Here is a 13,626-nt window from a genome sequence, read left to right on the forward strand (position 1 = left end):
TGGGAAAACCAAAGCCAATGTCTTTGATCCCCATCACAAATGTTATTCTCTAACCACCAACTCCTATCTCCCTGACCATTGTTTGAAGTTGAACCAAACCATTAGCAACCTTGCCATCCTATTTTACCCTGAGCAGAGCTCCTGATCCCATATCCTCTTCAATGCCATGACCACCAACTTGCACCTCTGTAAACCTGAGCTCATCCAGCACTCTGCTGCCCATATGCTAACTTGTACCAATTCCTGTTTACCCATCACCCCTGTGGTTGCTGACCTCTGTTAGCTCCTGGTCTGGCAACGACTTGATTTTAAATTTTTCATGCTGGTTCTCAAATCCCTCCATGGCCTCACCTGCCCTTACCTGTATAACCTTCTTCAACTCTGCAACCCTCTGAGATTCCTGTGCTCCTACAATTCTGACCTCTTGGCCATCCCTGGTTTTCATTGTTTCACAGCTAGTGGCTATGCCATCAGCTTCGTAGGCCCTAAGCTCTGGAATTTTCTCCCTCCTCTCAGACATTCAAAAACCTTCCTCTTTGACCAAACCTTTGGTCACCTGTCCTAATATTTCCTCAGTGACAACTTCTGTTTGTTCAGGCTCCTGTAAAGCATCTTGGAATGTTTTGTTACATTCAAGCTACTATCTAAATACAAGTTATCATTTTATGGCTGCTGACTCATTTTTGGAATCAATTCCTCTTATAGCTTTATACGTGAAAATAAAATACTATTTTTACGAGGCTTGAGTTCTAGTAATTCTATGACCTGTATCGTTTTGTAATGTATATATTGTCTATTTTCATATATATATTGCTGTTAGGATGATATTGTTAACACTCCCCTTATTTTGTCAATCCTTAGTAACTGGTGTCTCTTATAGATTTCAGAGTGTTACTGAAAGGCCCCACATGGAGTGTGAGGCTGAAATGGTAACTCCTTTGGTATCTAATCCTGGACATGTTTGCATCACAAACCAAAACTTGTATTTCCAGCCTCTGAATGGCTATCCTGTAAGTTATTTGCTGTTGCTACTTTACCCAGTATATAACTTCAAAATTTTGCTTAAAATCCAGAAGATTCCTTAATGTTGTATATTTACTTTAAAACCTCAGTTTTTTAAAGTGTTTTAAAATTGTTTTCTTCCCAGTTGTTGAGCCTAAAATAAGTTGCACGCACCCTTTAATGACTCAGAATATATGCCTTGCCTATTGTTGTGTTGAACCATGCAGACTAAGAAATCCTAGACTTAATCAGTGGTTACCTTGTTACCATGACAATGGCCTTTGCACAATCAGCGGTATCTTTGCACTGTTTTTTTGCAGTCTGTTGTAAGTGACCTTGTTAGAATTATTTCCCCTTTTTCTAAAAAAAAAATCATCTCATTGGGAAAAAACAGCATTTCAGAATCCCAAATATTTCACCCAAAGTACAAGGGATTTAGTGTTTGATGTTGGTTCTCAGATAACCAAAACACTAGTTAAAGTAGAGTAAAATTTATATTATCTGTCATGCACATGGAATGGGATGGTGCCAGTTAAGCAAAAGATTAAGAGTTCCGTGTTTTCAACCAATCAGAAAGCTCCTGGGTGATCTTGTGGTGATGCGGTTGTTGAGGTCTCACGAGAGATACAGGAGTGCACAAATCTAGTGAGTGGCAGTGAGGCAACATGGTGCAGCAGAACAGTGATATCTAGACTACCCTAGTGGCCTAGATAACAACCACCCATGAGTTTTTTAGCGGTTGAGTGGGAGTGGCACTGACAGGCAGCAAGTGTTAGCGTCAGCTTCTGAAGGAAGAGACACAACACCGGTCAAAAAGCAGTCCCAACAGAAATTCCAGTTACTAGAACATGTCACTTGGTAGAGTGCCAGATAACAGAAATTTAACTGCAGATTCTTGTGTACAATTTAGCTTAAAAAGTTTATGAACGGTTTTTAATTGATCTTTTTTGCATTTGGTTAATATTTGATAGAAAACAATGAATGGGTTAATAATAATTTGAGCTTTTGGAAAATAAAGAATTGACTAGACTGTTAATATTGTACAGCTTCCAAGGGTGCATTTAACAGTCCCAATTTAAAGTTGCAGTGTAAATACAGAGTCAGAAGTGGTCTGACTCATGGAGAGCCTAAACAACCAATATAATTATGGTCTTCACCAGTTTGTCAAGCTATTTTTTCCAGTCGTGGGCAGTCTTGTTAAGTCATCACATCAGAATGCCACATGACATGGAAGCTGGCTTCAAAAAGAGGAAATGAGTGGATTTGGCAGAGCTACAACAAAAACACTTGGCTCTTCATTTGCTGCATGACATATAAATGCATTCTGAGAAATGCAGCCTGTTGAATGTGATGCTGTTTAATATTGGCTGAATTAAATTCAGCAAACTTGATCACAACCTTAAATGTGAAGATGTGTAGGTTATAGTGTTGAAAGACATCTTTTCACAAGGCTTATCTATGGAGCTTTACAATCCTTCTATTCTCCATCGGCTTGTATGGAGCAGGCAAACCTGGACTGATACAAGCCAGGGATTGTCATTGCTTTAAAAGCAAAATACTGCGGATGCATTGGTATAACTGCTCCACAGCAAGGGATCTTTTGTCAGCCTAGAAACAACTGGCCTCAGTGAAATTTTGTTCCCCAAGTTTGTTTATGGTGCACTGAAAGAGATTCATGTTATCTCACCTCTTTCAAGCATATGCACTATGTATAGGCTACTGGGGGAATGTATGTTCAGAAAGGAGCTTTGCATACAAAAGGTTTCCCCCAAACCTAAAATTCCATCTCTTTTTCAAATGAATCTAACTCGAACGAATTGACGGGAAAAATGGGTTTCGGAGACAATCGGATGCGTTTGTGGACAGAAAAGGGATTGCAATCTATTTCCACAAGGGGCAGGCATATCTGTTGAATAAGGAAGCTTGAATATAGTAGGGACTTTTCTACTGAAACTCCTGCAGTGTATGTGCAAGTAATTTCGGTGCAGTAAAATATTGCAAGACTTATTCAAAACTGAGTTACGTTATAATCTCGTTTCTCAGAATTGAAGCCATCCTGCATCATCTAACATACTTGATGCAATTCAATTCTTTACAAGTTCTTTAACCAATGCACCTCACATCACAAATATGGTTTTGAATTTCTTTGTCATAAGTGAAGTAATTAGTGAATCTTTTAGGGTGAACAGTGGAATATCAAAGAAATCAGCATATAAATTTCACTTGCATGGCCAGATTGCATATTTGGCTAAAAGACAAGAACAAACTAAACACTAATGAGACATTGATGAATAAAGACATACAGAAAAATTTAGGGTAGGGAAAGACGTTAAAAGTGCAGACATCAGGGGGGAAGAGCACGACAAGAGAGAATTCAAAGTGATTATGAAAGAAGTAAAAATAAATATAGGCAGGTAAAGAGGAACTATGAAATTAAATTATTGAGAAACATGAAACAAAAATAGTGAAATATTCGGCAGGGACATAAGTAAAATCACAGGCAGCTATAGCAAAATGGCAGAAATATTAAATATTATATATCAGGGGAAGGACCTAGTGGGCATGACTTCGGAAGTGAAATTAGAAATGAATATACCCATACTTAAAATAAAAAGATATTAAATGAACTAATCAAATGCAAAAGATAAAATTCCTGGGCATGATAGATTGCATCTGTGCATTTTAAAAGAATCGAGAGAGGAGATAGCAAAGGCGTTTTTACACTATATAATGGCCCAGAATTTGCTGTTGCAATGATGGCAAAACTATCGGCGTTCACTGTCAGTACTGTGTAAAGTAGACAGCAACATTTGACATCTGGACACGCACAGTTGAACACGGAAACTGGAGGTTCCAATCAGGGTTCTCTGTTGAAGTCTTCACAGATGTAATCAGCACAGAAATCAATGCTTGGATGTTAACTTCAACTTTTCAGGCACTATTCCCACAATACAACCATTGCAAGTTTAATGCCTTGTTGAATGAGATGTAACTTTTTTTTAGTGATGTACTAAGTAATTATTTCTGCTGATAAGCTTCACTGGCCCTGAAAAGCTTTTTTTTAAAAGTTTTCTTTGATATTTCAGTTTCATTCTTAATCCCAATTGTATGTCTCAATCTTTATTTCACTCTCTTAAATGACTAAAAAGTGAATAGTAGTGCTTTTCACTTCGTAGTTTGCTCTGAGAATTTTTCAATCTAATTGGCTTTTTAAAAATTAATTTACGGCCAGCATTTATTGCCCGTCCCTAATTGCCCTTGAGAAGGTCGTGGTGAGGTGTCTTGAACTGCTGTAGTCCATGAGCTGTAGGTACACCCACAGTGCCGTTAAGGAGTTCCAGGCTTTTGACCCAGTGACAGTGAAGGAATGGTGATATATTTCCAAGTCAGGATGGTGAGTGGCTTGGAAGGGAACTTCCAGCTTCTGGTGTTCCCATGTGTCTGCTGCCCTCGTCTTTCTAGATGGTAGCAGTCGAGGGCTTGGAAGGTGCTGCCTAAGGAGCCTTGGTGAGTTTCTGCAGTGCACCTTGTAGATGGTAATCACTGCTGCTACTGTTCATCGGTGGTAGATGGAATGAATGTTTGTGGAAGGGGTGCCAATCAAGTGGGCTGCTTTGTCCTGGATGGTGTCAAGCTTCTTGAGTGTTGTTTGAGTTGTACTCATCCAGGCAAGTGGAAAGTATTCCATCACACTCCTGACTTGTGCCTTGTAGATGGTGGACAGGCTTTGTGGAGTCGGGAGGCGAGTTACTCGCCATTGGATTCCTAGCCTCTGACCTGCTGTTTTAGCCACAGTATTTATATAGCTAGTCCAGTTCAGTTTCTGGTCAATGGTAACTCCCAGAATGTTGATAGTGGGGGATTCAGCGATGGTAATACCATTGAATGTCAAGGGGTGATGGTTAGATTCTCTCTTGCTGGAGATGGTCATTGCCTGGCACTTGTGTGGCACGAGTGTTACTTGCCACTTGTCAGCCCAAGCCTGGATATTATCCGGGTCTTGCTGCGTTTGGACATGGACTGTATCAGCGCCTGAGGAATCACGAATGGTGCTGAACATTGTGCAATCGTCAGCAAACATCCTCACCTTATGATGGAAGGAAGGTCATTGATGAAGCAGCTGAAGATGGTTGGTCGAGGACACTACCCTGAGGAACTCCTGTAGTGATGCCCTGGAACTGAGATGACTGACCTCCAACAACCATAACCGTCTTCCTTTGTGCTAGATATGACTCCAACCAGTGGAGAGTTTTCTCCCTGATTCCCATTGACTCCAGTTTTGCGAGGGCTCCTTGATGTCACACTCGGTCAAATGCTGCCTTGATATCAAGGGCAGTTACTCTCACCTCAGTCTGGAGTTCAGCTCTTATGTCCGTGTTTGAACCAAGGCTGTAACGAAGTCAGGAGCTGAGTGTCCCTGATGGAACCCAAACTGAGCATCAGTTAGCAGGCTATTGCTAAGCAAGTGCCACTTATGGAGCCTCCCCCTTCAGTGAGTTGTTTATTTGTCCACCACCACTCACAACTGGATGTGGCAGAACTGCAGAGCTTAGGCCTGAGCCATTCATTTTGGAATCGCTTAGCTCTGTATACCACTTGCTGCTTATGGTGTTTGGCACGCAAGTACTCCTGAGTTGTAGCTCCACCAGGTTGGCGCCTTGTTTTTAGATATGCTTGGTGCTGCTCTTGGCATGTCCTCCTGCACTCTTCATTGAACCAGGATTGACCCCTAGCTTGATGGTAATGGTTACAGATTGTGGTTGAGTGCAATTCTGGAGAGGCAATGATAGTTGTATTGTCGCTGGACTAGTAACCCAGAGACACAGGGTAATGCTTTGGGGACTCGGGTTCGCATCCCACCACGGCAGATGGTGGAATTTGAATTCGATACAAGTCTGGAATTAAATGTTTAATGATGACTATGAAACCATTGTTGATTGTTGCAAAAACCCTCCTGGTTCACTGATTCCCTTTAGGGAAGGAAATCTACCATTCTCACTTGGTCTGGCCTACATGTGACTCCAGATCTGCTGTTCCTAGATGCCAGAGATTCCCTTTAGATGGCACCAAAATAAAACTGACATTGTAATAGAGGAAACTGACACTACAGAGCTAGCTTGGGCTTCATGAACAGTTTTCTTTAAGATCTTTTTATCATCCAATGTTTTCGGTCTTCAGGGATCATAACATTATGTCTAGGAAACTATAGACCAGTCAGTTTACCATTGATGATAGGAAAAATAATAGAATCCCCACTAAAAGAGAAAATAGACAAAAGTATCTATAAACCAGAAATAATATAATGAATAGTTAGCATGGATTTAAAAACAGGAAACCTTTCCTATCCAACCTGATTTGTTGAAAGGAGAGAGTTGGCAAGGGTAATGCAAAAAGACCTTCAATAAGGTGCTACATAATAAAGTAATGAACAAGGTCAACGCATGTGGAGTCAGGGGACAAGTAGCAGAATGGATAGCCAGTTGGGTACAAGACAGAAAGCAGGGTTAAAGGGTAGCTATTCAGAGTTGCAAACTGGATAGGTGGAGTCCCAGTGGGATCAGTGCTGCGACCACTGTTCACAATTTATATTAATGATCTAGACTTTGGAATCTAAAGCACTATTTCCAAATTTGCGGATAACACCAAAGTGAGAGGGGTGGAGAGGAGTACTCAGTGCTGAGGAACACTGAAACAAATTACAAGATGACATTAATAAGCCTGCATAGTTGACATTTAATTGGCAAATTAATTTCAACACGGAAAAGGATGAGAATTGGGAAGCCACATAATACTTGGAAAATAAGAATAAATAGATGAGGTGGCGGAGCAAAGGAATCTGGGAGTACAAATACACCATCTACTAAAAATAGTGATGCAGGTTAATAAGGCCATTAAAAAAAAGCATTAGAGTTTAATTCTAGACGGATAGAATTGAAAAGAAAAGTGATTGAGAGTTATGCTAATAGAGTTAGAAAAGGAAAGACTGAAGAGGCTTAAGTGGAACATAACACTGCATGGACTGATTGGGACAAATAATTCATTTCTGTGCTGTTTGTTCTTGTAATCTATATTATAAAAAGCCTGTGTAAGTGTGTGACATCAATGTCTTATTTTATAATACTCCTAAATAACTGATACATATAATAGGATAGCAATGTAATGTCTTTTAGGAGACAGTTGTACAAGTAAAGTTGCACGAGATAAGACGTATTTACAAAAGGCGGCACGGATTAAAACCTTTGGTGAGTAACTAATGACATTAATTTGTTTGCGTGCATTTTGAAGCAATTTACAATTGATGTACGTAATTGAAATACTAAAAGAATTTCAAAACATTTCAATCGTTGTTCAATGTTATATATTTCCTAATATCATCCCTAGAACAGTAAGTTGCCTGTTTTTAAAATGAGGTGTTCACTTAAATTTCACCATGGAACTTTGGTGATTATACAATGTTTGCTGTCATACAGGTTGCCCTGGAGTTGTAATACAGTGATGTTAACACTTTATTTTGCTCACTCCACTGTTTCTCCCTTTAGGGCCTTGAGGTTTTTTGCACAGAAGATGATCTTTGTTCTGATATCTACTTGAAATTTTATAACTCCAAAGATCGTGATGAACTCTACTACTATATTGCAACCTTTTTAGGTTAGTTATTCTCAAAATATGTCACTCGTGTATTTTAACTGACTTTCCATTTAATTACCAAACGTCAATTGCCAATTCTAGGTGGAAAAAATATTAACCCATCATCTTTTCCCAAATCCGTGTGAAAACTGACCATATTTTTTGAACTGAGATAGACTGATTCAAGTGGTAGTCAACCTTGGAACCTGAATTAGTCTGCCTTGGTCTGGTGAAAGCGCTACAACATGCTCTTTTATTGTTGACAGGTATAAGGGTTATTTTGACAGATTACAAATTAATTCAGTAAAACCAATGTCAGACTCGTGTACACTGAATTTATACATTGATATGATTCTTTTTCAAAAGTGGAATCTTTTCATCAAAATATTGTGAATCACCGTACTGTCTTTTTCTGCCTCTTCCTGTTTATTTTGTGTGAGCAATGTTCAGGATCAATCGGGGAGCTGACGTAGAGGATTTGTTAAATCCCACAGTACAGATAACCTGAATTTATGTGCAATAGTGATTGCTGAAACAATCTGGGTTAATGAATAAAAATTTAGCTCCTCCATTCTCAATATGACTGTCCTCAAACCTATCTCCTTGTTTCAGTCGCCGTTTAACTAAGTGCTTATCAGAAATATATTTAAAGACTGCTTGATGATTACCTCTCTTCTCTACAGTGTATTTATGGTCTATCAGATGTGAATTTCATAACCTTTTAAGCATTGCAGGATCAATGAAAATTAGCTTTATTTACTACTTCTGCCATGTCCCATGTTTTACCATTAATTTAATTTCATATTTTAACATTGTAGAATGCCCTGAAAGTATCCTCGTTTTGAGCAATTTAAATGTTTTTAGCTGTTGATCAGAATCATAAAGTAACATGTTGTTGCTCAGTTTGTCAATTTTTGTGGTTTGACCCAAGTTTAAATCAAATTCGTATGTATGAATTGAGGTGTGAAAGTGCTAAGAGGAGGGATTCCCTGTGCGACTAATTCCTAATCTCAGTGGAAATGCTAAATGGATTGAATCCTTTGTCAACAGAAGAAAGGAAAACAAGCAACTCACAGTTGAAGTTTTTCTGTATGTTTCCCTTGTCACAGAATGGAATTATAGAAAAAAATGGAGATAAGTGAAGTCAGTTGTTTAGGTTTAACTTAAACTCTTAATTATCTGCTCTTCCTACTGCTTAAGTGTCTGTTCACACCACCCTCTCTTTGCTGTAGTAAAAGTTACCTTATAATTTGCAAGTGCTTTTGGGTTGGTTTCACACAACAGAGCTGAATTTTACAGTCCCCAAGGGTGGGTTGGCAGACAGGGCGGGGAGTGGGATGGTGGGTGACCATGAAATTGGGCACCATGCCTTGGGCGCTGTTTCTGTTGCCTACCTGCCTGCCCTAATTTTATCAATTTTACCAGCAGTGGGGAAGTGTTGGGAGGCCCGACTGTCCGTGGGCTAGTTAAAACCCTTAACTGGTCAATTAATGGCCACCTAAGAGCCTCCTGCCGTTGGGATGTAACTGGAGAAGCCCACACCAAGGGCAGAATTTTACGAGTTGGCGAGCGGGAGCGGGGCCTGCTCGCCGACGCATAAAATGACACGCGGTGACGTTGGGGGGAACTCCCGACGTCATCGCGCCCGAGTTAAATTTTCAGGAAGGCGGGAGCGCAGCAAAATCAGCTGCACGCCCACTGACCTGTCAATGGCCAATTAAGCAATTAAAGGAAGGTTGGCGGGCAGGCCAGGAGCCCCGGCGGGATGAGGTTTCATGTAGGCTTTAAAAAATTTTAATAAAGATTGTGTAAAAAATTATGGACATGTCCCAATTCATGTCAGGGAACATGGAAGGGAAATTTTATTTTTCTATTTTTAGCTGTTTTACATTTAGAGCCAATCTCCCTGAGGCTGCACTTAGAGCCTCAGGGAGATGAGTGCGCTCTTTCGTGCGTATGCAACTTCCCAACGGGGAGAAAATTCAGCCTCAACTGTGCAGCATTGCAGCTTTGACTGCTTGGGCTGGTGGCCAGGCAAAGTTGGAGTACCTCTGTTATGGGCTCCCTGAGCCTATTGGGGGTACCCCAACATACTCACACCCCCAAATTTCCCCTCTTTGCAACCCCCCCCCGCCCATTCCACAACTCCTTGCTTAACTCAGTGGCCCACCAACTTGGCCCCAGCGCCACCTGCAAAACGTAGCCCCATTTCGGGATTGGAAAAGAGCCAGGTCACCTCACCTGTCTCCCTTCTGCCAGAAGAGATGAGTGGGATGAGAAGTAGGTAAACTCACTTTCTTAAAATTCCTCCTCCTCCTCCTTCAGGTACCATGCCCTAAGAGTGCATTGATAGCCATGGATTTTCATTAGATTGATCCATTATTGTGCTTGGCAAAGTATTGCAGTGGTTTGCCGCTGTCTTCTAAAGTGTGGCTGACCAGGAAACTCTCCTCTTGCCACCTGCCATCAGGCCTTCCATGGCCATGAAGTCCTGAATTTGGACTTGAACCCGGAGCTTCTGACCCAGAGATAGGGACGTTACCACTGTGCCACAAGACCTGTCTGTTATAAAACAGCATACCAGAAAAAAATTGAGATTACATGCTAATCCTACCTAATTTAAAGCAAGATTATAGGATGTTTAATTTCATTTTGCAAGCTACATATGATTTAAAACAAAAAGATCAGAACAGAATTACTGGTTCCTTTATAGAAAGAAGCTATCATTTAGCTACATTATGTAACAGTAATTGTGAAGGCTTTGTTTCCCTCAAAATTTCTTTCTGCAGAAAATCACATTACTGAGCACACAGCTGAAAGCTATATGCTACAATGGCAAAGAGGATATCTCTCAAATTATCAGTATCTCCTGCACCTCAACAACCTGGCTGACCGCAGCTGTAATGACCTGTCCCAGTACCCCATCTTTCCTTGGATCATAGCTGATTATACTTCCTCAGAACTAGGTAACACTATCAATTATTATTTTCCGAAACCAGATGATCAATTTGTTTTTAAAATGGACATGTTTTTAATGGCGTTATGTACATTTCTGTGCAGAAATAATAGCACATCTCTAATTTCTGTTTTGAAACAGACCTATCAAATCCTGAAATATTTCGAGACCTTAGGAAGCCAGTTGGTGCCCTAAATCAAGAGCGGCTGGATCGATTGTTGGTATGGCTTCTTTTCAAATGGATAAATCACGTTTGGTGAATTGAGTATACCTTGATAGCTTTTTGGTTGAAAGTCTCTTAATAATAATTGACTAACTGTTGATAGTTTCAGATGGTTTTAGTTAATAATATTCAGTCATTTGGCCAAATCTTGTGTGCAGCAGGGTGCTTATGTTTCTATATGTTAATAGCTTTAAAAGCAATTTAGTGGAAACTATAGTCCTCTTGACATTTCCCATCTTCGTTTATTTAGTGCAGACTACTTAAAATGGTGGTGGTTAAACATAACCACCACTTGCTGTGTGCGTTAGATCTACAAGCGTTGAGCACAAAGTTGAAACTTCTGATTACCATGTCACTACAAATAAATTATTCACTCCAGTTCTAGTTATTACTGACTGGGGGTTTCTTTCATCTATGCGTGCCTGATTTGATTTTAACTGTTTTACCTGTATGATGGTGAATCCTTCAGGCCCAAATCGAACTGGTGTAAACAAAAGTAATAACTTTCGATGGAGTGGCAATTAAGTTGGATTGCCACTCCACTCAAAAGCTGTTACCTTGAAATCTAGCCAATCCTATCCTGTCTGGCCTTCTGATTCAGGCCAACGAGATCTGGGCAGTGCAGTGCATTCCCGGCACCTAGCATCGAGGGCTGTGGAGTCAAAGGTAAGAAAGCCACACCATTTTTTTTTTTAACAACACTAGCTGTCTAAACCAGATAAGTTTAAAGGTCCAGCCAGGTTTAAAGGTCTTGTACAAGGTAAGTAGATGGAATTGGCAGGGGTAGGGGTGTATCGGGCCGAGGGGGATGGGCCTTGTGGGGGTTGGGGGCTGGTTGATTCTGGTTGAACCTTGTCGTGGGAGGGAGGTTGGGCCTTGTCGGGGGGTGGGGGGGATTCGAGTTTGGTCAGGCCATATGGGCGGGGGGGAAGGTGCTTGAGTTGGGTCGGCCCTAGTGGGGAGGGGGGGTGGGTAGGGTCAGGCCTTGGGGAGTGGCGATGGGGGCGGGGAGTCCCGTGGGGGGGAAAGAGTCCCATAGGGTGGCGGGGGGACAGGGGTGAGAGTCCCATTTGGGGTGGGGATGGTTTTGCACTTGCAAGGCAATTGCCGTGCAAACCTTGGGAAATTCTAGTGGGGGTCGGGGGAGCGTTCCCCAGTGCAACTTTGGGGTACTAGATACGATGCCCTGGAGCTCGGAAATTATGGCCTATTGTTGACTGCTTGAATGCCATTCCTATTACTCTCTCATCTATGATTGACGGTACAGTATTTTGCAGTTTTCCTCTCAGCCCTATGTTTTAATGTTTCTGACTTCAGAGCAAGTAACAGTAGTATGATTTTGTTGTAGAAATTTTGAGGGGAAATAAAATCTTCGCAATTACTTCAGAATGTAACTAGATACTAGTTTCATGTGATTAACTTAAGTGAATTTGTGAGTTTATCACTTGTGATTTAATTCATAATAGTCTGTTTTGTGTATAGTTTAATATTAAAAAAGCAGTAACCATAACATAATTTGGTTTGTTCATGCTGAATAAGACCTGGTGTCCTAATCCCAAACTCCAAAAACAAAGAGAGGCAATAAAATGTCTGCATAGCTGCTTCCTTGCAGATTTTTTTTTTTGCCTGATTTTAGTTTTGCTTAAAGTAGTGTACTTTCCATAAATTTCAGCTCATCTAAAACTGTGTTTACCCTATCCTTCATCACATCCATACTCACTCATCCCTCTATGCTCATTGACCATTATTGCCAGTCCCCTAATGCCTCACATGTAAAATTGCTATTCATATGTTTAAATCCCTTCTCGGCATCATTCCTTCCTATCTTACCTCTGTAATTTCCTTCAACCTTACAACTCAGAACTCTGCAGTACTCAACTCTTTCATCTTGTGCATCTCCCACACCACAATTAATAGTTGTGCCTTCCAAGCTCTGGAATCCCATCTCAATACCTCTCTATCTCTCTCTCCTCCTTCAAGACTCTCTTTAAAACCTAGCTCTGACCAAAGTCAGCCCCCCAGTGCCGCCTTTGGCTCATCTTCCAGTTTTGTTTGATTATGCTCCTGTGAAATATTTTGGGACATTTTTCTATATTAAAGGCACTATATAAATGCAAGTTGTGTTGTCATATGGCATGAGTTAGATTCCAGTGTAAGCTAAAGTCAGCTGAAATGAATTCCTGTGTAAAATGAGTTCAGACAGTCTTCATGGTTCTAATAAATTTGAGGTCATGATGCAAAATTGCCCATAGATTGATGCAAGTTGTCAATCTCACACTAACACAGCATAAAGCTGAGAAGTGCAGACATTATGCTGAGTTTGGGGCTAAGTTATATCTAAGGTACATTGTTAATGTAAAATGAACATGGCTTCATTTTATATATGACCATGCTTGTGAGTACCTGCTGACAGTGTCCAAATGGTGAAATGTTCTTTTTCTCAGTATCAACATTTCCTGTTGATTATTGCAAAGATTCAAGGTGGGGGTAGGCACAATGATTTTACAAAACACATCGCCATGTTCCTACTAGTTATATCTAAATCAAATTGAGTAAATAAGGACAAACACAGCAAATAGATTCACAATGTTCTTTCATTTTAGGCTCGCTATCGAGAAATGCCCGACCCAAAATTCATGTATGGAAGTCATTATTCTTCCCCAGGTTATGTCCTCTTCTACCTTGTGAGAGTTGGTAAGGTAACATTTTTTTTAACTACTGATTGGTTAAAAATGATCTCTGATGACTTTTATGGGTAGAAAATCAAAATGCACATAAAAGCAAATAAGCTTATCTTCCATTGCAACCTGCCCACTGT

At 40.5% G+C, this 13,626-nt stretch overlaps 1 protein-coding gene across 4 annotated transcripts in view; it reads left to right on the forward strand.

Moving 5' to 3' along the window:
- nsmaf (neutral sphingomyelinase (N-SMase) activation associated factor) overlaps positions 1-13,626 on the forward strand; it is an 84,337-nt gene that overhangs the window by 21,190 nt on the left and 49,521 nt on the right. For all 4 annotated transcript variants that reach the window (XM_078540450.1, XM_078540446.1, XM_078540448.1 and 1 more), the window contains 6 exons: positions 881-1,010; positions 7,173-7,244; positions 7,542-7,650; positions 10,419-10,595; positions 10,727-10,806; positions 13,412-13,502. In XM_078540450.1, the coding sequence (XP_078396576.1) occupies positions 881-1,010; positions 7,173-7,244; positions 7,542-7,650; positions 10,419-10,595; positions 10,727-10,806; positions 13,412-13,502 (659 nt within the window). The remainder of the gene's footprint in view (positions 1-880; positions 1,011-7,172; positions 7,245-7,541; positions 7,651-10,418; positions 10,596-10,726; positions 10,807-13,411; positions 13,503-13,626) is intronic.

This window comes from Cetorhinus maximus, chromosome 4 (assembly GCF_964194155.1).
Source record: "Cetorhinus maximus chromosome 4, sCetMax3.hap1.1, whole genome shotgun sequence".
Taxonomy (NCBI): domain Eukaryota; kingdom Metazoa; phylum Chordata; class Chondrichthyes; order Lamniformes; family Cetorhinidae; genus Cetorhinus; species Cetorhinus maximus.